The 25,022-nt window shown below is 39.3% G+C and overlaps 1 protein-coding gene across 6 annotated transcripts in view; it reads right to left on the bottom strand.

The window, feature by feature from the left end:
* LOC6529570 (fasciclin-3) overlaps positions 1-24,515 on the bottom strand; it is a 71,998-nt gene extending 47,483 nt beyond the window's left edge. For 2 of the 6 annotated variants that reach the window (XM_015196900.2, XM_015196899.2), the window contains exon 1: positions 23,879-24,515. In XM_015196900.2, the coding sequence (XP_015052386.1) occupies positions 23,879-23,921 (43 nt within the window). In that variant the 5' untranslated portion in view covers positions 23,922-24,515. The remainder of the gene's footprint in view (positions 1-23,878) is intronic. The other 4 variants (XM_015196898.3, XM_039373252.2, XM_002090531.4 and 1 more) reach the window with 3 other exon arrangements.
* Between the last annotated feature and the right edge of the window lie 507 nt (positions 24,516-25,022).

Genomic DNA, 25,022 nt, shown 5'->3' with positions numbered 1-25,022 from the left:
GCTCCGTGCTAAAAACCTTTAACCAGAAGCAACGACTTTGAGGCATATGGGACCACTAGTAAAGGAAAAACCAAGCTTGGAAAACCAAAAAAAAAAAAGAATACAAAATGAAAGAAAAACCAGGGAAAACTGAGAAGGCAAAAGCAGACCCGCGTAACGAGGAGAACGTGAGCTTTGTGCATCGGCCATTTATGATGACGACGATGATGGCGCTGAAGGCACTCCCACATGTTGTTGGTGCAGATGCACAGGAAACAAAACAGCGATTTGTAGTTAGATTTCCAGAAATTATTAAATATAAGTTCGAAGTTATATAAATAGAGTGCGTAATCTTTAAAGTTGGAAAATAAGAACTTCCTTGCAAATCCTGCAGCAATATTTATGTCATTATTAATCCTACCATAGCGAAGTGACCTCATTTTTTTCTGCGTGTTTTTGACGTTGCTGTCGTGCATGCAACACCAACACCAACACAACCAGCAGCAGCAGGTGGTGCATGATTGCATGTTGCAAAAGGGGGAGGAAACCCGCGTTGGACTTTCTCAAGGGGTTGCCTTCGTGTTGATCTTAAACTTAGATAAATAAACTTCAACATCAACGAAAGGCAAATACAAACACAAGAAGAATAAGAAAAGGAAAAAAGTTAAAAATGCAAGAGAAAAATATTTAAAGGTTTTCCAATGCACATTTTTGTGCAGCAGCATTAACACGTTGTTGCCCTAACAAAAGACCGGCGAAAAAGTCCAGAAAAAAGTGGAAAACGGATTCTTTAACACAGCCATTGTCCACTCACGAACGAGAATGGAGCCCCTGAAATGGGGGCATTCAATCGTGGAAAGCCGCCCAGGCTTTTCTGGAAAAGTCCCACTCTCCTACCAGTTTCGATGCTATGTCCAGCCATGTGACAATTGTCAATGTAAGACCATAATTTAAGGTTTAAAACGGTGAGGGAATTCCCGATATTCCTCTGGAAAATGTAAGCAGAGAAAACAGACCGAAACGAACTTTGATTTTTGCATGAAAATTAAAAGCAAAGTAAAATGCCCCACACCATCTGGAATGCTTTACATTTTGCAATTTAGGTTCAATATTTTTTTGGCATTTTCCTTCTCTGTTGTGGTTGCTGCTGTTGTTTTGTCACATTGCGCATACGTCACGGTGGCCCCCAGTTTTTGGCTTCACTTCAGACTTTCGACTTTTTCCAACTGATAGAGTGGAGTAAGGAAAGAAAATGTAAAAAGTGGGGTTTTTGGGGGTGGTAGCCCCCATAGTTTCGTACTCGGCGACAGCCCCAAGCAAAATTATTCGCATGAGCGCCACGGAAATGGCAAACTCGACTACAACTACCGATGCCAAAAAAGGAAACTGCAGAGGCCAAAAACACAAAACACAAAAAAAGAATAATAAAAACGGCAACAAAACAAACAGAATTGAAAGCAACACCGAAAAGTGTTGCCAGAGAGGAGACAAAAAAGTGCGGCATTGCATGTCCAAATGGAAAAACAAAGGCTGCCATTTCCACCTGATGCCACACCCCAAACACAGCACTTGCTAAGGCGGAAAGTGGGCGGGGCGGGAAAAACCTGAGCAAAATCGGTGTATGAGTGAGTTCCGTTGTAAAAGTTGGTAGGAAATCAAAAGAGTTTTTGTCATCATGATCACAGCTTGGTGGAATTGAATGAGTGGCAAACGTCTGCCCCAAGGGCTTAAAACAGAGCTCCTTTTTAAGCATGGAAATATAAATTTCGTTTATGTAGAACAAGTTAATTAGTAAGATTGCATTAGATGTTTAATAAAAAAAGGTGGAAAAACTAAACATGACACTAGAAAACATATATAACACTAAATATATTCAGAGTAACAGCCAATGAGAACCTGTCATTTCTGTGGGCCAAAATAATAGTATATGCCTTTGATATTATGCATGCTGGTTCAAAATGGTTCAAAAATGTCAGAAGATTAGTTAGCTTTGAGCCAAACATTGAGCTCTACACTAGAGCACGGAAAATGCTATGGATGTTGGTCAGAGGGGGGAAATGAAAATGTTGGAGCACTGCAGTGTTATAGGAAAAACAAACAAACGATTGCAAAGTGACCCCGAAAATGGCAACACAACCAAGCGTTTTGTTTCGTTTCGAATGTTTTGTTTGCCTCTGTGGCCAATGGCCAACTGCGGTTCGGGCTAAAACCCTTTCACTTTGAAACGGCAGCTCTGCCGGGGTCACTGCTGCCAAACTGCTGGACAGGATTAGAGCCACTTACAGGCGGAGTGGCCGAGTTGCCAGCAAATATCCAGCAGTGGCAATATCATAAAAAGCAACAGCTAAATGCCATAAAGCTGACGCGAGATCCAAGTGTAGGCCAGGCCATGGATTAAACCGACTTTTTGGCCAGGCTCTTATCTATTTGCCACGAGTGATGTGAAAGCTAAGCCCATGTTCACTGAGCTCGTAAATTAATTGCCTCGGTTCGGGAGTCCAAGAGTGGAAAACTGGACAGACCAGAGTCGAAGTCGCCTGCATAATAGATGTTAGCTTTCCATTTTCAGTTGACAGCGTTTTCCAGTTAAATTCGGTGCGTTGCACTTTGAGTGTGGAAAAGGTGGGGAGATCGAATGGCTAACTGAAGTGCGAGTGTCGTTGCTTTTCTCGCAGTGAGTCGCTAGCAAATTGACAGTAATTAGATTGATTGCACTGGCCTTAGGAAAATTCATCGCTTGGCAGTGATTAATTTACCGGGCGAAAGTAATTTTCGTTTTTAGTCTTGTCGGTCTTGCAAATTATACAATTCATATTTTATTAAACCTTTTTGAGGGCGTTAAGTGGTCGTGGCCATTTTCAGGTGAAAGTTTGCGACAATTGCCTGTCGTCGCCGTCTTTGATGGCTGCTTTTAATTGACTTTTAATTATTTATTAATCATTTTTTCAGTCGCAGCTATGAAAATGTTTGCTATTTGCGGCATTTGCAATTTTAATTTAAACCTCAATTAATTTGAAAGACACGTTAATGGACTATTTTCTGCTCAAAACATAAATGTAAAGTATGTAAACTATTTAAAAAAGAAAAAGGGGTGGCACATTTTAATGGCAATTCTGGTTTAATGATTATATATGCTATACATAAAATAATATTTTTTATGAGTCATGCTATGTTTTTCAACGACTACCCATTTACAATTTGCATTCCGATTTCCCGACCGGATATTGGCTAATGTTATTTAAATTCGACCCAAAGGCATTAACTTCCGAAAAAATCAGCTTGAGACCAGCCATAAACCGCAGACGTAGTCGAGTAGTTTGGGGGTTAGCCACATCAAATGAAGGGGAAGGCACTAATTACACAGATTTCAAGCTAGCCAAAGTCCAAATCATTCTTGGCCAGTTTCCAGTTAGCTCGCCGAAATGGCCACCAACGAAAAAACAATTTTATTGCAGTGCCAAGAGGGTTGGGTGCACAAGCGGGGCATAGGGGGCGTGGATCAGACTTGGTTAAATTTGTGTGGTAAATTTTCATGTAAATCGTAGCTCAGCAAATAAATCGACCGAAGTCAACATCAAGTCATCAGCGTTCAACCAACAGCAAACAGCAAACAGCATTCCAAGTCGGCTTTAACTGCCAAATGTGGAGCAGGCGCCGTCTGAATTGCAACTGCCTCATGCCCCTTTCTCACTGAGAATTTGATTTGTATAGTAACAAGTATGGCTTTAAAAAATATTGTTCAACTGTGCTTAAATCAGAAAGAACTTGGTGGGGATGAAATGGTTTTTATCTCTTCATCGCAGCTAGTACTTATGAATGAGATGCCATACGAGAAACTAATTTCGCTCAGTGTGCAGGGAGCCGTAGTCGAAGTCAACATGCATAAGCATAAGATAGTCATCATCATGGCGGGCGCATTAATGACTGCCTGAAGGGGTGATCCAGGGGATTTGGGGGAGGCTCATGGTGGGTTAGTGGATTGAGGAGTGTGGGCTGTGGAGAGGGGCGGTGCTGCAACGTACGGAGGCAACAATTGTTGTGGCTTTGCATTTGCGGCGCAATTTATATGCAAGCGATTGCAATGCGTGCACAAAACGCATACAAATGTAATTTGCAACGCGCGCGCTCTTGCCCCAAATGCAAACAGCTCGGATAAGACGGGTTAAGGGGGTGCCATTCGAGGGTTAAGGGGCCGGCGGTGCTCGGTGGCGGTGGGTGGTTTTGGTGGCAAGCAAATTCTGCAGACAAGGCGCATATGAAATCAGTAGCAAACACACAAATGCAGTTGCATGGCGGCTCATTTTGGTGAATAATTGAGACAATTACGAATATAGCGTATAGTATCTGGCGGATGGGGAGCTCTGCAGCCCTACAGCCCTGCAGCCCTACGTGTGCCATTCAGACTGAGATCCAGGCAATTTGTATTTTAAGTGGCATTAAAAAATATGTGCATTAACATATATGTATATACATATATACCAGCGCAGCTCGCATGGAAATGTGGCGCACATAGGAAATAGGCATAATTACATATATCCACGCAGGCAGGGCAGCCATAATATGTTATGCAAGAAGCGTGGCAACCGGGAGCGTATGTGGAAAACTGCCGCAAAGAAGTCGGCCAAAGAACCCACAAATTAACCCTAATAATACGGTTGACCCGCGAGGGAAAACCAAACTAGTATTTAAACTTTTTCGCATCTTACAGCAACTGAAGTTCAACAGTTCTGCTTTTTATGAATATACAAAATATATATCAACTTAAATATTCGAGTTTAAACGGACTATTTTTCTAGCAGCGTCAGTTTTATTTTTAGGCATTTTCAAACCTGTCTTATTAGGCAGCAAACGAAAGCTGCTCTATTTGAATTCAATACCAAAGAACCATTTTCCACATTTGTTTGTTGTCTGAGACCTCAATAAATATATTTGACTTAGAGCTATGCCAATTTGCCGGCCTGTGCTCTTCCAATCATCTCTGACTTGCCCCAATTTATATGACTATTTCCAGTTTTGGACAGCAAACCTCTGCATAAATGAACCAGCTTAATCCCCAAGTGAGTCACTTGAAAAACATTTTTTTGTTGCTTGCCCTCTGGCATATTCATTTAAATTATGCTCTCTACTCCTCCACTAAAAAAGTTCAAGTGGCAAGTTCCCTTTTGAGGCAGCCGGTTTTTATTCTCTTCGGGGCCACGAACTTTATCAATTGAGCATGGAAATAGTTTTCTTTTTTACGACGGGCCCCAATTTGTTTGAGAACAGCGGCCAATCATTGACTTTGATGGGCCATTCCATATTAATTTTATTAATTCCTGTTTTGGCAATCAAAGCAAAGCCTGCAGTCAATTGTTTTTTGTTGCCACTCTGACGGAAAAAGGCAAAATTAATCATTAAATGCAACTCTAGGGCAAAAGTATTTTAAGTGAGTTAATTGTCGAGGCAGCCGTTGCACAAAGCAAAAAACACAAGTGAGCAAACGAGGCCATAAGTTATGCCATTTTGCGTTGGCAGGACCCCCACAGATTTTCCCTCGTTCCAGCGAATTTAAAAGTTGGAAAAAATTACCGTAAAATGTTGTTAATTACGTTTTCATACACAGCAACATCAATTCGCAGCCCTTCACACAGTATGTGCAAAATGCTTGCGCACACTCAAACAGTGGAAATGTGAAAAATGCTACAGGAAAATAAAAATAGTTGACTAAGCTCGTGAACCGTGTTGAATTTATTTTTGTACTGTGCCGTCGCAAAGCACAGAACACGAATTGCCATTTAACTGGTATTTTTTATTTACAACAACGAGTAACTATCTATATATAGTTAGCGTATTCGTGCCTGCGGTACTCGTCCTCTGGAGAGTAAAAGATACAAATGCAGAGGCTTGTTTTTCTGTCCATGTAAGTTCAGCATATGTGGCCCACTGAATATGCAACTAATTACGGATTATCTTTCGGATGGCGAGAGGGCAGATGGGCAAATGGTTCTGGCCGGAACTCAATATTTTCAATTTGTAATCTGCTAAACTTCCGGTTTTGTAGGCTTTAAACAGCAGATTTATCTTTTCGCCAGAAAGCAACTTATTTTTGTAGGTTTTTTACCTCCAGGTATTTGGCTTGATTTTATATAAAGTTTTGCTGCTATTTATAAAAAAGAGAGAGTTCGTATGTAATTAAAAATGGATTGGTTTTAAAAATGTTTTTTAATTTGGCAATTCTACAAAATAACTTTACAGAGCACTCAATTTCCTGTAGTATTCTTTTATCGTTTGCAGTTATTCTTATTTTTCCTTAAGCAATTCGTTTCTAATTGCTGGTAATTGTCTTTTCTTACCCGTTTGCCGGGTTTTCTCTTTCTCTATGAGCAATTCGCAACAGCTGCGAGACCCAGAGACCCACAAAACTGAGGCAGCAACAAAAAGTAGCATGTAATAGCAAATTATGTTGCAATTACAAAAGCAATGCGAAAACAACATGAACAACGAGTAAACTGAGAAAAAGTTTAACAACAGCACATGTAGAGGATCCCCGAAACCCCGTTTTACCCCCTAAAACGGAGTTCTCTTTGTGTTTTCGCAACAACCTAATTGTTTTTATTTTTTTGTGTTTTTTTTTTTGTGTCTGTTGCTTTGCACAAAACTTCATTCAGGCAAGAGATACGTAAACACGAAAACGAAAAATTAAAAAAAAAGAGGAAAAAACAAACAGCTAAATTGCAGGAAATTGTCAAGTGATTCCCTAAGCATTTTGGTTCCACCTTGAATACGCTGTTAATCGATTTGAAACTGAAAGAAACGTTTACACAGTAACAAACTAAGGCGAGCTTTTTAATTCAAGTCAATTAAGAGACAGCTGTGAGAGCTAATTATTTACCTTCGTGGGTGAAAAGCACTCGTCACTTGAACAATGAAATTAAACAACATAAAATTCACGAATAACCACTACAACTTTCGCAACAAAAAGCTCGAAAGGATACACTCAGCACTTGCAAGTTTAGGAGTCCAGGAAGTCCTTGTTCTCGCTAGCTTCCCCTCACGTTTTTGTATACTTTTCCTGATAATTAATTCACCTTTTTTGCGTTTTCCCATAATTGTTATGCAGAAATTTTTATGAGTTTCTGCCAGACAATTAACTTTTGTGGTGCCTGAGTTACGCAAAATGTAAGTCAAAAGAAAACATTCATTTACATAAAAATTTGTTAAGGTTAAAGAAAATATCTAAATCACTGACCAAGAATAAAGGTAAATGAAATCATCGACTTGGGCCTGGGAATATTTGGTTGGGGTCTGGGATATTTGGTTTGGTTGTTTTTCTTAATGTTTGAGGTGATGAGAATGCTAAAAATTGACTGTTTTGGGGCATTGACTTCGTTTCACATAAGTAGCACGCGAATTGGCTCAGTCATGTTTTTTTTTTTATTCACTAGATTACTCCACACAACCTAACGGTCAGTGTAGAACCAAATATCACCAATACTAAAAAACCTATTTTCGTGTTCAGATTTTTAAAATTAAGAGAGATATGAAGCAAATTTGGGTTCATCAAATATTTAATAATGCTTTCAAATCACAATGTAAATAAGTTATTTGAAGCAGTCAACATTCCGCATTTAATATACATTTTTTTAATTTGCAATCAAATGGCTCGATGATTGAACAACTCATAAATCAATTGCTTCAAAATCGAATTCTCAAGATGGCTAATGATTGCTTTAACCCATTTCAATCAACGCCTTGTCAAATCGAACGGAAATATTTTATAAACATTTTCATAAAAACCCTATGGAGAATAAATCGAATAAACATTGGCAGCCGCAAAGGAGAGGACCGCAATGCCATAGGAATTAAAGGAAATTAAATTGAGCAGGAGACAACAAAAACATAAATCGACAGAGCAGATTCCATTGTCTATACCTATTCGATGTAGGTTTTATTGTTGTCGTTGGTGGTGTTGCATGTTTCTTGTCAGGCGTCATTGATGGATAAACAAAGCGAAATGCAAAACTAAGCCACAGAAAAAAGGGACAGGCATCGACAAAGATGCATAAACAAAAAGAACAAACAATCTGCAGCCCACTTGAGAGAAAGGCACTTGTGTGTATGCCACACATGCCAAATGAAACATGCCACTGGATGACTGAGATACAGATACAATGCCACAAAGATACAAACGTACCGATGCAGATACAGCTGGAGAAATGGGAGCGAAAACGAGAACGATTGGAGAATGTCGAACTGCATCCGAGGAGTGATTCCGGCGGTCCGCCAAGCAGAACTTCATGCGATGTCGAGAATGATAAGGGATGTGGCACGGGGCGTGGATGTGGTAGATTCAATTGTCAGTACTCCAATTTTGCCCTCCCATTATTCAGAGATTTATGTAACGCCCCCCATTAACTAGAAACGTTCTAGCCCAAGAGGCTGCAACATGTCGAGCCCCTAGATTATGACTAATGAGGGTGTAATAAATTCTCAATCCTTGCCCAGAAAAGCATTTACTACAATTCAATAGATAACAAGTTCGAAAAATCTGTTGTTTTTTGAAGATACAAATTCTTAATACCTACACACTTGTCAGTACAAGTTAAAAAAGTCCCACTGTATCAGCGAATCTGACAGATGCAAGCCCCACTTGGCATGCAAAGCTCGGCACTTGTCTGGCACTCAAGTGGAATCACTCCAAACTCGCTATCTTTCCACCCACAAACCCATCACAATTGGCATTCTTCAAAAATTCACATCCTCCCCAGCAGAGGTTTTTCCTACATCTGTGTGTTCCATTTCCTGGGAGTGCAATCAATAAATATTTTTCCTTGAAATTAAACAGAGTTTACATTGCGGGCGAGAGGTAGGCGCAGCAGTAACACAATCAAAATACAAATAATGAAGAATAATGAGCACAAAAGGGCTGGGCCGTATGGTGAACAATAGTCGGAAAAATCTGAAAGATGCAAGATGTGCACTGTCTGTGTGGAGTGTTTACAGAACGGAAAGCTTGAGATCGTTCGAACGCATCATTTTCGGTCGGAAAGAAGGGAAGGCCCCTTAAAATCGATCGATGTTTTTTTGGGTCTATTTATAGGGTCGAAAAATGTGTTCAGAGATTATCAGAAGAAAGTGTTGGATCAGTCATGACATATAATTACAAATGAGATGCGACGAAGTTACAGTCAGATAATGGGAATTTGTTACTTTTAAATAGCGATGATTAGAGTGGATATTTTTAAATATATTTGTGTATGTATATGACTTTTGAACTTCATTATAGAAACGTTAAATATGTAAAACTAATATTGGCCAGACTAACTCGATTGGACCTCTCATTGAACCGAATGCCACAACGAAACAATTTCAATTTAAAAATAATAAACCTTTTATGTAAAATGTGCTACGAAACGTCCGCCTAACCACTAAAACCATTAAAAAATAAAGGGATAAACCCGCGCCATCGCTCCACAAATCCCAATCCAATTTTCTTACTCTCATATTTATATATGGCAAATAAATATTTTTTAGACGTTCTCCTATATATTTCTGTGTTTGCCTGCACGAGCCATTGTTATTTGCGTTTGATTTTTATGTGTTTTTAATGGGAAATAAAAATGAAATCATGTGTGCAACAGATTGTGGTTCAACCCAACCAGTTTGACCAACCATTCTAAATCTCTGTATTGAGAATATTTTGCGGATTTGGTTCGGCTGTTTGCGTTTTGTGTCACATTCGAAGCGACAGATTTAAAAACAAAACACCCGCACCACATTGAAAATATTTGCGGATTTTGGTTTTTGGGCCGCAAACATTTGATTTTATTCGGTTGCAAGTCAATTGATTTGTCATAGGCCACCCCAAAAGCCCAAATTCTACAACCGCAATTGGTGAGCGTTTGAAATTCAATTAGAGTTGACTTCAGTTTGTTACGTTACTTTTTGGGGCCGAAAACTTTAATTGAATTGGGTGGATTTTTTTTACATTTTCATTTTCCCCAAGTGAAATTGCATAAAATTCATGTTAAACTTTTGCTTTCGCCACGCCCCCAAAACCAGAAAATGTACTTAAACGATATCACAAGGCAAATATCACGGAAACCGCAGTATTGGGGGAGAAAATTGGCAGCTAAGGGAGCGAACGAAAACAAAAGCCGGAAAACAATTTGATGAAAGCGTACTGGGAAACTCTTGCTGAATAAGGAGGGCAGCTGGAAAAGCGGGGAGGGAAAATAGAAAGGTAACACTCACAGCGAGCCAAGTGAAGTTCAAACGAGGGCAATGACATTTGCAGTTGCTGCACTTGATTGCAGTTGATTCGAATCGTAATCGGATTGCAATTGCCTGCACTTGTTTCAAACACGTGCTAAAACTAATTGAGGCCTGCACTGAGAAAAACTATGGGGGTCCGAAGGAACGTCCGAAGAACTAGTAAATGGTAAAATAGTTCTAAAATTTCAAAGTACTAGTGTGTGAATACAATCATTAACAGTTACCAATACCAATTGCTATTTGTGGATTTAGATTTGAAGTTCTTGAAAACTCGCAGCGGGACGTGTTAATGGCCGCAACCTTCCTGTTAATGAAAATCCCATGTGCGAGTGAACAGAAGAGATTTTCCGACTTGGGTTAAAAGATATTTACGACCTGCCCTCATATGCGTGTGGCTCACGCCTTTTGCTTTGCTTTAATTATGGGCGTGTTCGCTTGCTTTCCCTCCTATTTTGTTTACATTTCTCGCTCTTGGGTCGAACTTCTCCTTAGCGAAAATGTAAACAATTCGGCATTTTCGACCCGAACCGAAGAGCCTTTTACTTTCACGGGATTCGGCCAATTCAAACAGCTGTCAGCAGCCCAGCATTTAAAAACTTAACTCTAAATTTCTAAAAAACAAAAACCAAAGTACTGAAGAAGCAAACGTTTGTCGGCTTTTGTTTACAATTCGCTTCCGCTTTTGAGGCGGTTTTCTGTTTACCAATTGTGACAGCAACTTTCTTTTTCGCCCCGTCTATTTTTTCCCTTTTCACGGTTCGTGTATCGTGTTGATGACATTTTCGAGAAGGTGATAATTCTTTTTTAATAGTTTTTCCGGCAGCCAGCCGCCAACAAGTGACATTTATTGTGAACGTGTCTTGGCTCCCGAAATTTCCACACAGAACTTTTGCTTCAGATACATACATTTCGAATTGACTTACGTGAGATCACAGAGGTTGAATAAAATCTGAGAGAAGTTCAGCTTACCTGAAAAAATCGGGAAAAATGGGGAAATTTATTAGGAAAGTTAAGGCTTACGAATTAATTGTTCTAGAATTTATCAGGAGATATATAAAATAGCGTTAATACGTACATATGTTCTAAAAATAAGAGGATAGTCTGAATTTCAAAGTAAAACCTAAGTTAATATTCAGCAGGAACACATGTTTCAACACTTTTGACCATTAGAACAATACCTGTTGATGAACTTAATTTTTTTAGAATATTGAAAAAAATTGATACCGTGTTTGCATAAAGCCAACCTGAAGTTTGGAATATAAATCTATTAAAGGTTCATCTGAAAGGAAAGCAGCTCCTAGTCTATGAGCTTGTTTTTCAATCCAATTGATATTTTTTTTTGCAAATTGTTCTGCTCACCGAAATTCACTAAAAATATCTGTCACTCATCTATCAGTTGGTCAGCATTTGGTAAACTCCATTGCATTTCCTTTGCGTTCCTGGCGCCAACAAAATTCATTTCGTTTCGGGCTGCTCGGTTGCATGCTCAATTTATAGACATTTCCCCAAAAATGCAATACCGAACATTTCTGGGCGAAATCCACCGTCACACAGAGAAAGGCCTGGCCCGGATTTGGCTCCATGCCTAAGAACACGTTTCATAGCCCACAATTGCTGGTCTGGTCGGGCTGAAATCTCGGCTAAAACGGGTCCCACAAACTGGCAGCTGCGATTTTTCCGCAAGGGGGGGAAATTGCGAATACCGAAAACGGGGCGAGCAGCACTTTGATTAGAGCGACTCACACTCACGACCACTTCGTGAATCATTTTCAATTAATGCGAGTGAGGCGACAGCTGGTGAGTCAGTTTCCATTCATAAAAACGTTCAATGTCAGCGAAATGAAAGGAAAAAATTCACTACGTTTCGGAATATGGCAATTATTTCTCACTTAGGAACGTCACAGGGTCTTATGTCATTCACCATTTGCCTTTTGTTTTGCTCTGGTATTTTTGCTTAGCAACTCAAAACAGTGGCAATAATTACAGCAAAAACCGCTAATTTCGAGGGAGACCAGGAAAATGTTTTATTGTTAACGACCGCATTTATTTATACTTTTTTAATGTGTGCCGCGAAAAATAGGGAAAAATAGCCCAAACCTAGAACCACTTGGCCAAATTTGCTGCCTTTTGTTGGGCTGCTGTCAAGCCAGTCGCTCAGTTTATGGCCGACCATTAAATTGGTCTTGGTTGCAGCCGCTGTTTATCGCTGACAAAAAGGTTTTACTTGACCCAGTCAAGTGCGGAGCAGTCGGCTTCGGGTTGGGCACGCCAAAGTGGGTCGATTTGCTTTGGCTTTGGCTTTAGTAGCGGCAACTTGCCATGGAAGTAGCTTTTCTATAGCAAAGCCGGAGATTTGTTTGTACCAGCTATAGTTTGAGTAGCTGCTGCACCAAAAAAAAAGAGCGTCCGTGGTTAAATTTGAGAACTCGAAAAACACAATTGCAAAATCACTTTTGTGTTTCAGGACTATATTTATACTCTCTACTAATTGTGAGCATTTTATTTGAATGGTGCTTAATATATTCAAGGGACAGATTTAAAGATATTTCTTTATGAAAACCAAATTCAAAACGATTTCTCAACACCCTTTTTTTTTCTGTGTACCCTTGTTGCCACTGCAGCTGCTGGTGTTGCTGCTGTTTTGTAGCCGATGTTGCTGCTCTTGGCAGCCATGTTGCTGGTGCTTAAACAACCGATGTTGCTGCTGTTCCATAAGCAATTTTCTTTAAGCTGTGCTTGCTGGTGTTGCTGCTGTTGGTACTGCAGATTTTCAAAATGCCGCTCAACTGCTGTTGGCCTTGATTTGGTTTTGGTTCGCTACTGGTCCTACTCAAATGCTCTCCCGACTTTTAAGCCGTCTACTGCAATCGCTTAACTGCAGGGAAAATTGAATTTGGGCACTTAATGACGTTTTACTGCCGGGTCAGCTACAATCGCTTGGCCTTTCACTTTAGCCGCTTTCAGGCTTTCAGTTAGTTAGGCGACAAAGTTGTAAACCATTTACGAGCCATCCGTTGTCTGGGAAAAGAAAAAGCAGACAACTTGTGTAGTGCGCAGATTGCAGAACAAGTTAAAGCAAACTAGATTGCAAAAGATGCAAAAACTAGTTCTAAATGCTGCTGTTCAACCTTGAAACAGTTGCCAGCATATATAGACAAGTTGACTAAATTAGCTTCTTTTTTAGAATCTCCCTTGGCATTAAAACTATCTGTTGATTAAACAAAAATATTGAAACTAAACGTTTTGCCCGTGACTCTTCCAAATAAAGTGGTATTATTCCAGCTCGCTGATTTTATTGATATTTAAATTAAATGAAAAATCTCAATTTTTCATAATTATAATTCCGTGATTTGGGTAACAAAAACAATGAATAAACGTTCGAATTTTTGTGGTAAATTAGAAATGATTTTAGTGAAATTTGCGCTATACAAAGCACAGAGGCTGTGGCGCAAAATAATTGCCATAATTCGATTATGAAAATAATTTTTCACTTAAACACACTTGCATATAATTTGAACATATGTACATATGATGTGGTAGCCACGGGAATTCGTATTTTTATCATATTACAGGCGTAATTACAGCAATCAAATTTGGCCAGACTGCCTGTTAATAGAACAAATAAAATTCATAATCAATTCAGCTTAAATGCGCGAATTTATTAAATTTTTTATCGCCCACCACTTTATTTCGCATTGCATTTATTTAGTTTGCAAACATTTTCATTACTCCTATTTGGTGGGAGTTAAATGCAATATCGGCCTGTTGAATTGCGTTCCCCTTGCAAAGTTTTTTCATGCCTTTAATTTCGTATTTTTCTCGTATAGAGCGTCATGATTGGAGCAAACTTTTTGTCGGCACTGTAAATGTCGGTGAATACTTGTACTGTCTGCATACAAGGTGAAAGTTGTTTCTGCTTCTCGGTTGTAAAAGAGTTTTCTGTTTTATGTCTGCGTGCTGTAGCTTTTAATTACCGAATTAAATGCGGAAATTAGAAAAATGGAGAGTTAATGTATGTGTATGATAAACTTGGGAACATGTCATTTTATTTGATATTTATTACAAACACAATTTTTTTATGTGAAGATCTTGTAAAACTTTGAAAGGGCGTCTTACACGAAGTGTGTGAGAACTAAAAATATGGATTGCGGTATCTAATATTAAAAAAAATTAGGTTTTCGTAATACACTTATCTAAAATATTTATTTCTTTCCCTTGTATCATAAGCCAGCTTATTTTCATATCAAACGAGAAAGTAAATGACTTTGTTAAATTATTTTCCAAGACTTTTATGACATAACATTGCATTAATATTTAATTGCCATTATTTGCCCTCAAGACAGAACACCTCCTCATCCTCTGCTCATCCATCATCTAAACTTTCGGAATTTTCCCCCATAATCCACCACAGCAAACTTGAACTTTTTCTGCTGCCATTACTTTTGTTTATCATTTCTGCCGCCAAGAAGTTTTCATTTAGTCAGTTGCCGGGCCAAAAGTGGCAAATAAAAAATAGAATTTATATAAAGCCAAGTCGCTGACTGATAAATCCCGCAAATACTATGCGCACACACACAAGGTAAACACTATCAAAGTTGGCTAGACGCGAACAGAAAAAAGCAGAAAGAAGTGGGAATATTCATTCCGAGCGATAAGTTAACAGGCGTGACTAAGCCCAAAGCTAGTTAAGAAAAAACAGACAGAGAAACTTTCAGCTGACATTTTGCTCTCTCTACTATACATTTCTTTTTTATAGTTATTCTGCCTTGGCAAGCCCTTTGCCACAAGTTTTATAAATTAAATGCCATAAAGTGAAAAACTTTCCTGACGGCCTGACTCACGCACTCACACGCTCACTTAGAAAGTAATTGCCTAAAAATATGGCCAAAAGTATAAGAAGGGCTAAACATGGGCTATTTCCCAGGAGAAGTGCGTGAGTTGTGAAATTTATTTAAATTAAATTTCTATTCTATGTGTTTTTCGGTCGAAATTGCAATCGCTTTTATGGGCAAAGCTTTCACTTTTTTCAGGGCCTAGTCACGCACGCCATTAGGCCGCAATGAAAACTAAATAAAGACGTGAAAGAGGAGGAATGTCGTGAAAACCCTTTACCTGCCCGCCCTTTCAATGAAATCGAATTCGCAACTTGTAAAGCTAAAATCCACCTGCAGTAATTTCCCCAACCGCTTGAATTGGCATGTTAATATGGTAACATCAATCCTAATCTTGGTCCAGTCCCTCTGTCAATCTTTCTGTTCAGTGGAGACCATTGTCTGGCCAATAAATGAGTAAATGACAGGCACACAAACCCACGTTTGTTTGCGATAGCAAAGACACCAGTAAATCTGGATATCCAGTAGCAGTACACTGGAGGAAATTGGGATATGCTATGGTACCTAGTTGAAGATAAATCAACATTAATTTGGCCACCTTCGAGTTTTAATAGACTGTGGTTAATTGTTTACCATAAATATAAATATTAATTCATTAATTACAGTTTTCTTCAGTGCATCAGTTACAGTAGATAGCCAGCCAGCTGACAACTGTTTTGTTGCACGAATGCCAGACATTTATCAAATTAAACAGAGTTTTGAGGGAGATGGCTGAGATTGCCAGCACACGGGAGCACTGAGAACACTGTTTGTGTGGCCAAGGTGTGGATTCAACCCCTTAACCCACTATCGCCCCTGTGATATGAGAGTTAAGCCCAACAATGAACGTATAACGAGCCTCTGGCATGTCATCCCATCTCCTCTTCAAAATGCCACTGCCTAACCGCTTTAGCTGCCAGGAACACAAATTTAGACATTTATATTTGGCACTGTCCGCACCAGGAATTATCATTAGCAAATGAAAAACTGCAAGCCGGAAAATGTTTTTAATTATCTGTGTGGTGGGTTTAGAGATTAGTTATTGCTTGCTGAAACGCACACATAAATAATGGAAATAAGTAATAAATAACATCAAGAATTAAAGAAAACATACATATGTATAGGCCAACTTTTTTATAAATGAAAGTGCCTGATTGGAATGTACTTCGCTTAGTTACATTCTCATAGTATGAATAACAAAGGTTTTTTTTAGAAATGTATATATTAAATACATGATAGTTGAAAAATTGTGGAATGAATTGTGGAATATACAAATAAAACGGTGATATTCCCATCTTTTTAATTTTCAATTAACACAATAAGATGTGATTGTTTAGGATCTCAGCTTTCAAATTATTTCTTGACCGTTAATAGCCTACTAATATTCCTCATTTCCGTTTTAATTTTTTTCTCTCGGCTTTAAGCTCGACTTGCTTGAGATCTAGGTTCAGTAACCACGCCCAAGTCGGTCCCAAATAAAATAAACAAAATAAAATGGGTCAAAACGGAAACCTGAAACGAAACTGTCAAATTGGTGGCTCCCAGGCAGGAATGATGATGAGGGGGTGGTGCCAACGAGGGGGGCACACACAGACTTTTTACGGAGCTTAATTCGTCTTTTTTGTGCGAGTATTTTTGTATTTTCTTGCACTTTTTTTCAAAAAGTCAAACAGCAAGAGGCGAACAAAAAAGTTGAGCAAATACAACGTGCAGGCAATACAAATATAAAATAATTAACTTTAACAATTCTCTCACACACGCCCTCTCTTTTTTACTCTCTTTGACTGCCAACACCCATTGAATAAACAAAAAAAAAGTAAAGTAAAGTAAAAAACCAGAAGTGAGCAACAACAGAACCAAATAAAAGGCAATAATGTAGAACGGAAAAAAAACCAACAATAATAACAGTTAAAAATATTAACACACACAGCTACGGCAATCATTGCGCATGTGTGCGTGCTTTGGTTTTTACGCTTGAAAGAGAAAAGACTGTGGCAAATTAAAAAACAAACGAAACAAAAAGAAACAACGTTGAAAATGCTTGTAGAAAAGGTTGGGGAAATAAAAACAGCAAGTAATAATGAACAAAAATGGAAACTAGTTGGAACAGCTAGCCGACAACATGAAAAGTCGAATAAAAGACAATAAAATAAGACTGAAACTGAAATACAAAAAACTGAAAAACCGCACTAAAACCGGTTCGGGAGCTACTAGAGCTAAAGTTGTGTATCCGTGAGATACTGAAATACGAAATTAAAAATCCAAACGCAGAGCGTGCGAGAGGGAGAGAGGTGGACAAAACTTTAGCGTTTTCTGAGATGTATGGTTAAAGATTGCGTTTTGTTCGAAGCTTTTGTTCCGAGCCCAATGATGAATACGGAGAGGTCTGCGGGGAGTTAATACCAAGAAATGGTTATAAGGCCAATGAATGGCTTCTTCGAGAAGCCGAGTCTCTGAACTTTGAGATGGGGATTTGGGGGCACGGTGCTCGTACCTGTTGCTAGGTTCTACAATAAAGAGTGGGGCTATATGGTAAAGTCAGATTACTGTTCATACGGCGTTTTTAAGTGATTACATCACTTAATCATTATGTAAGCTGATCCGCTGCGATTAAGGATGAATTTAAAATTACAATTTTGCATGACCCCTTACTAAAAATATGCTTATAAATATATATGATTCTGTATTTATTTCACTGAAAACAGGTTTCACTTTGTATTTAGCAGTCGCAACCAACTATAGCTCTTTGTGAATCTTGAATGAATCCAATTATCGCATTCATGAATACACGTTTTTACACACATCAATCAGTTCCATTACCTCTTTAAAAGCTTTTTACTCGCTTATTATACATATCTGTTTTAATTTCTTAATCACAATTTTCTTTGTTCAATTTCCATGCAAATCTGCAAAATCTTTTTATTTCTTTTCGCCGCAGCTCTCTTATTTCATTGATTGACTGTTTATCCAAATGTTAATGCCGCGTGATTACTGCATTTAATGTGCGGGGTTCGTATTATTAAGCCTCGTTTTTTACACATACTAAATATATTTAATAAACGGCTGGCATTTTCCGCAGTCAGTAGTTTTTTCTGCACGCCTGTTTTTGGACGTCTATTTGCGTTTCTGTGCTGTTCGGTGAACAAATGCATTATGATTTGATATAATTAATAATTATAATGCCCGGCGCAACATTATTTTCAATTATTTTTCACATTCGGGGTTAGCACGAAGCCTCATACCAGCGAAAGGCCAAAAACCCGAAGCCACCTACCCAAACGCAGCAATAAGTCAGCCTGCCTGAAATACCAGTCCATTCAATTTACACAGCCATGTAAATTTAATTAGAACTGCACATTTAATTAGTATATAGAAATCCCTAAGCCACACCCACACCCTCAAATTACATATTACGATTTAATGCAGCAATTATAGAGCATTTCTGGTGTTCCTTCAATCGGTCATTTTATGGCGAGGCATAATATAGCAGAAAAATCATATTCACATATTGATTTAATTTCCGAAGAGAAACGGAGGGAGTGGCACATGAATTGAAAGCGATGTAAGTGCAAATGTTTAGCAATTTCGACATTGATAAAATTTTAATTGAATTTATTACCAATAATGTCGATATATGCATATGTGTGTAGCCGTAAGCCCAAAGATTGCATTATGGGCCAGATTGTGTTGCCGCACACATTTTACATTTCCAATTACCTAATATTCAACTATGAATAGACAGCTCTCGCAGGGTTGAAAGCTGGCTCTATTGTTTGGGTTGATATGAATCAAACGTATTTAACAAATTATTGGCAATTCGATTTTCGAGCATATTTTCTTGCCGTGCAGAGACTTGTGCGATTTGAATTGCATTTGCCACATTATATGCTTAATGTACCATACATACAGTGGTGACCCAGTAAGACCCAAGAACTATTATCAACATTTAGCATAAAGCTGTGAGTGTTTTTGTCAGCAGATAAGGGACACCTTGTACACCTTCTCTCACCACCCACTCTATAGTACTGCCCACGTAGACCTTATCTAATCGCTCACATTTTCCCCATGCGACCCAAACAAAAACAGAACCAGAAGACAGAATACAGAGCAACTTCTGAATGTGTATCGTGAACGTGAAGAGGTAATTGCAGGTGGGACTGTTGCAGGTGATGTACACAGAGTGAAATTCTGACTACTTTAAAGAAGATGGTAGATTTAATTTCGTTCTAAATACACAACAATATCTTACATAAATTCTACTCTATTAAAGAGGTGGACCATTATAGACTTTTATTTCGGTTACAAAGGCTGTAAAGAACTTTTAGCTGGTTGTTCTCAGTGTGCACCTTATCAACAGCTCAAATCGTGACCCAAATCAAAGCCAACTGCATTGGGCGCAAATATAAAGAATCAATGAGAACGGGAAAAAGCCAAACAAACCTGACACAATTTTATGTGGCTGACTAACATGGGAAGATATAGAAGAAGCGTGCGGGGATATAGAAAGTTGAGTCAATCAAGCGAGTTTCTGTTCACGTCAAATTAGTCGATTACTGCCTTTGTACGCCACTTGCATGAGTAACCTGCGAGGTTTATGATTCACCAACAGCCACAGAATAAATAATAATTGTTTGAAAATGGAGAAAAACAATAAGTGCAATTATCATCGCAATTGTACGCTTTCATATAAATAACTTTGGCATTGAAGTAGATATTAAAAGTGGTTTTGAAAAAGGGGAAGTCACTTACAAAAAGGGAATTACAACGAAACGTGCTGATAACCCTTCAAATTCAGGGCACACATATTTTTAGTATATCAAGTCTCGGAAGTCCCGCTGATTCAACTTTAAATATTTGTAATGGACTTTTGGAAATCTTATTATTTTATGACTTCAAGAAAGTGTCTTAAATCCATTTTATTGGTATCCCCATCCTCATAATTTTGTCTCTTTTCATTACAGAACACCTTCAGAGGCGAATTTTTTTGGAACTCCTTCCTTTGGCCTTTGGAATTGTGTCGGTTTCCCTTATTTTGGCCACGTTTTCACGCTCCTGGTACGTGCTCATAAAGACAACCCAGTGCCGCCGAATCGATCATAAGTTCGCTTCATTGTGCTCGAGACTCACACACACTTGTTTGCAGTTGCAGCCCGAAAAACAGCAGAGGAAACGGGTAACTTTTCCATAAGCTCTGCAACTTTTTGCCGGCTTTCCCGCTTTTCTTTCTTTATTGTCTTTTCAACTGTTTTGTCGTGCGGCAGAGGAGCAGAATAAATAGGGTAGATCCCCCATTATATTTAATTTGCCTGGCATACGCTTTGTCAATATCGCACGCCCCTTCCCCCTCTCCCAACCCTTTTGGCCCGAAAATTCCAGCATGGCCCAAAGCGCTGCCAACTTCCTGGGCACGCACACAAGCTCACAAAGGGACAGACAAACTGCAGATAAACGCGTTGGTATATACATATGTACATATATGCAGATATACAACGGATGCATGCAAAGAGTTGCTGTTGACAATGTTCAGTCATTTTTCAGCAAATTAGTCATGAAATTGTGCATTTCTATTTGTCTCTCGCCCAAATTGCTAAATTTGTAAATAAAAATTGGCTGCCGGCGATTATTCAGCAATATATATAAGTGCCAATGTGGAAATTCGAATTGAAAAATGATAGAGCAAATTTTGGGGAACAAATCAATTCATTTGGAAAGGGATAAGCGTTGAAAGTTTCGGCATGACAATGTAGTTTTAATTATAATGAGAATTGAAGAAGACAAATATTTGGGTATATTTACATTAAAACTACATTTTTCCTGGGTGCATTGACTTATTCAGTAAATAAGTATCATTTTCATATAACAACAATGATTTTGCCGAGGATTGTACAATGCCCAAGCATAAATCCTATATTGATTACGGACTTACAATCCCAGCAAACAATAAAGTGGCGAAGAAAGGCATTTGCAAGCCCGTTAGCAATTAACCGACTCTTCCTTCCGCAGCTTCAAGCGGGGAAAACTCCCGCTTTTCATTGGGGAAAAACCTTTTGGTAAACTAAAGCACCCAGCGCGATAAAGCTTTTGTGTCCCATGGCCAGTCCTTTTTTCGCAACGTTTCAGTTACTGCAAAATTTTGAGTTGGTGGCTCAGCGTTGGACGCTTTTTTGTTGACCAGGTAGCAAAGCAAAAAGCCAAAATGAAACGATGTTATGAATATGAATGAGAGACGGAGGAGCTAGCCCTTCTCTGCGATTCCCATTGCAATTACCATAGGTAGAAAAAGAGTTGAAAATTATGTATGTCATGGGTGGGCGGGGGTGGTGTGGTATGAATTGGATTGCCGAAAAACAAAAAGGAATAGATATAGGTGCAGTCACAGTTTGCAGTAACAGTCACTGTCCGAGTCACATTTAGAACCAGCAAACAGGGCAAACACTGCACGTATTTAATTCAATGCCTGAATCTTTTTTGTGACCATACCAGCTGGCATATATGTATGTATATGTACAAAATATAGCATAGTACATGCCTCAATTGGTGGCCATTAAAATGCATAAATGCTGAACCGCTTTTTGTTCGCTCCTAGATGAGGCAGTCATAACTAAATACGTCACGACTGGAGCTCCTTTTGGCCATTTGAATTACTGTGAATGGTTTTTGGATGCAATGCCTTATTTACATGCTGCACATGTTGCAGTTCGTGTCTCCTTCATCCCTTTTTTATGTCCTTGCACAAAGAGCGTCCATAAAATTGAATGGGAAGTTTGCAAAGGAAATTGTGGTTGATTTTTATGTGGGTTCTGGTCATATATATAGTTGTGAAAGTGGAGTATGCCGTGGAGAGTTTATTTTTAATAAAAAAATGGGGATAGTTATCTCAAGATCTAGTAATTTAAAGTCTACGTATATTTGAAGTATCTCCAGAAACAGGGGCGAGAAATAAAACATTTGGTTTGTTAACCATGGCATATTAACAGAAGAAATAAGAATGTGAAATTCAATTCCCTATAAAACCATATATGGTTTAATAATTTGATTATGTTTAAGCGTATCCTTTGGGTCGGATAGTTGAATTTCCGGCCCATACCCATCGGAAAAAATGGTCCATGATGCCATGGCCGGAGCTGCATTAAACATTTATAATTACAAGACAACAGCCAGCCGGCAGTCAACTGATGCGATGTCTGCGATGCGTCAGTCCTATAAAAATGTAAAAGTATTCAGTGTGAAGTGGCAAAGCCCTGCTAGAAAAAGACGGCAACTGGCCAGCGGAAAGAGATAGATAGAAGGAGAAGGAGAAGGGCTGAACCTGCAGTGGATTTCCTGGTGTACTTTAGTTTGGTTTTTTCTGTGCACTTTTGCATTTACATTTTCGTAAACCTTTGAAAGGTTGCAGGCAGGCTTAGCAACTGAATAAAACGCGGCTGTCTTAAAGTCACGTCATGTGGGTGGTTCCATGGGGTGGGTGGCTTTACCATTGGGCGGCTCCAGCAGGAGGGGCTGTTGAATTTGCCGAGGGGATGTGGCAGTAATGAGACAGCTGCAAAAGCAACAGCTTCATGTGCCGTGTGTTGTGCTAATGTTGTTAGGCTTTGGCATAAACCAGCATCTTCTTTTCAGCTAATGAGAAATCTGTCTCAGTTGCCCCAGCTAGCTCTGCACTCATATATCCTTCTCGCTCTTCAAGGACGTAATAAGGGGGTACAAAATAATAAGCACGGACTGAAACATTGAAGGATTTTAATTAAATAGAACCGACAGCGTTTTTTGGGCCCTGATGGTGGCATAGAATTTATATCCGCATTCGTACGTGGCACAAAGAGATGAAAGTAATGCTCAAGTGGATGCTGATGTCTCCTAATTTCAAGGATGCATGCTAGCACAAGATGCGGCACTTAGAATATATTAAAAAAGAGGCGAATAAAGACTAATTACAGTCGAGAGAGTATTAATATGTATTGCACTCACAAGGTATTAAATTTCTTACATTTTTGGGGGCAAATGTGGTGAATCTTATGGATTTAATAAAAAAATTCCATCTGAAGATCTCATTAATGATCACATGCCGATACCAATAAAGTAAAACTATTAAACAGCCTTTTACTGCCATATAGCCAAGCAAACCTCTTATAGGCACACAAAGCTATCAAACCCCCTCACGTATAAACAGAAAGCCAAATAAAATCCATTAAAAAGCTACTAAAACTATCAATTACTATGCGTGAATCATCTGCTGTGATCTTTCGGGCAAGCCCGATTTCGTTGGTATTACTATAGAAGACCTCACCAAAGTGTGGTTGACCTTTTCAACTGATGCTGGCGCATGGCAAATGCGAGTTGAACCCCACATGAGAAAGGTCACACTTGGCGCGGACACAGATTCGAAACAGCTTCGGTCACACTCTGAGCATGCGCAGTTGGGGCTATGGACCAAATGGGGTCAGCCGCCAAAAGAGGAGTAACTATCAATTTCATGGATATTATGACAGCGAACTTTTCACTCAATCATCACTTTCATATAGACAACACTTTCCGCAGCCCCGCGGGGCGATGTCTTCTCATCAATCAAGTTCGCCGTTCAACTATGATATTTTTATACAGCTCGCTCGAGGTGGGAACACGTTTTTGGGGGCATCTTCTTATTCAAATACACAAGTATCTGGCAGTAAGCAAAACTTTTTCACACATTCGCGCGGCTCTTAAACGAGCGCGTGATATCACCTCATGAGCGGGACTTTGGCTCTGCTTTCCGCTGAGCCGTTGTTTATTCTTACCTGTTAAGATGGCTGCGAGACATATAAAAACGATCCGTGACATGATTCTGCTGCTGACTTCCTTTGGCTTCGCGTATTTTTTCTGTCTGAGCGTAAGCGTGAGCGTGTGAGTGTGCGGTAATCCCGAGTTTGTTTTTTGGGCTTCCTTATATGTGTATATTTTTTCTGGGTGTCACTTCGGCGGTTGGTTGCACTTGCTTTAGCTTTTCATGCATAAAATACACGGCCAAGTACTTTTTGGTGGCACTTTACAGCCGCTGGGGCTTGGGTTTATATTTTATATGTGACGTGTGTGTGTGCTTGGGGTGCGCAATGTGTGTTTTGATTTTTTGATAACTCTACCGCAAGTTAACTATATCTTATTTTCAAGGGGTATATCCGATCGGTCGGGTTGCGCTAATCGAAGATTATGCCACACTGGTAAACACACACGGTGGGCCAAATGCCTGTGGCAGCGATAGTGCTCAATGGCCGGCTAACGCACACGGACGCAGGTTTATACGATGGCGAGCCGAATCACGATATCAGATCCCGAAATGCCGAACCCAAATAGCCGAACGACCGATGTGCCCACGCAATCCAAGAGCGACAGAGAACGACTGATAGGAGCAACAGTTACCAAACGACTGAATCCGTTGTGTGTTTATAAAGTTGCCAAAGCGGCAGCAACATCAAGCGGCAACATGCTGCCGCAACATGCAGCGGCAACATGCAGCGTATGCGTTTTTACATATGCAGTCGTCAGGGCTGCATGCTGCATGTTGCAGGCTGCTGCCGTTCATAGATGTTGCTGCTGCATGTTGCTGCCGCTACATGCGCGACGAGCTAGCAGCATTGCTCGTTCTAGTTTTCGCCTACAGCGACTTCGTGTGCAGGGTATTTGTAAACTGCAGGGGTGTATCGACTCAAATCCACTATTCTAAAGTAGTGCTGCAAATTTAAAGAAACTGGAGTTTTTAATAATTTATATTTAAATATAGTGCTTACTTGTTAAAAATAATAAATTCATTACAGCTCAGGCTGCATCTCCGGTGTTGATGACACATATTTTTAGGTGGAAAAATTTAGGTGACTAACGTGTTCTATTTTTCTGTGCATCGTCACTGGAGATTCAACTAAGTTTGTTAGCAGGGCGCTAATTTAT

Source organism: Drosophila yakuba, chromosome 2R (genome assembly GCF_016746365.2).
Source record: "Drosophila yakuba strain Tai18E2 chromosome 2R, Prin_Dyak_Tai18E2_2.1, whole genome shotgun sequence".
Classification (NCBI taxonomy): Eukaryota; Metazoa; Arthropoda; class Insecta; order Diptera; family Drosophilidae; genus Drosophila; species Drosophila yakuba.
The sequence above is the reverse complement of the archived record's forward strand: the minus strand, read 5'-3'. Positions and strand labels throughout refer to the sequence as shown.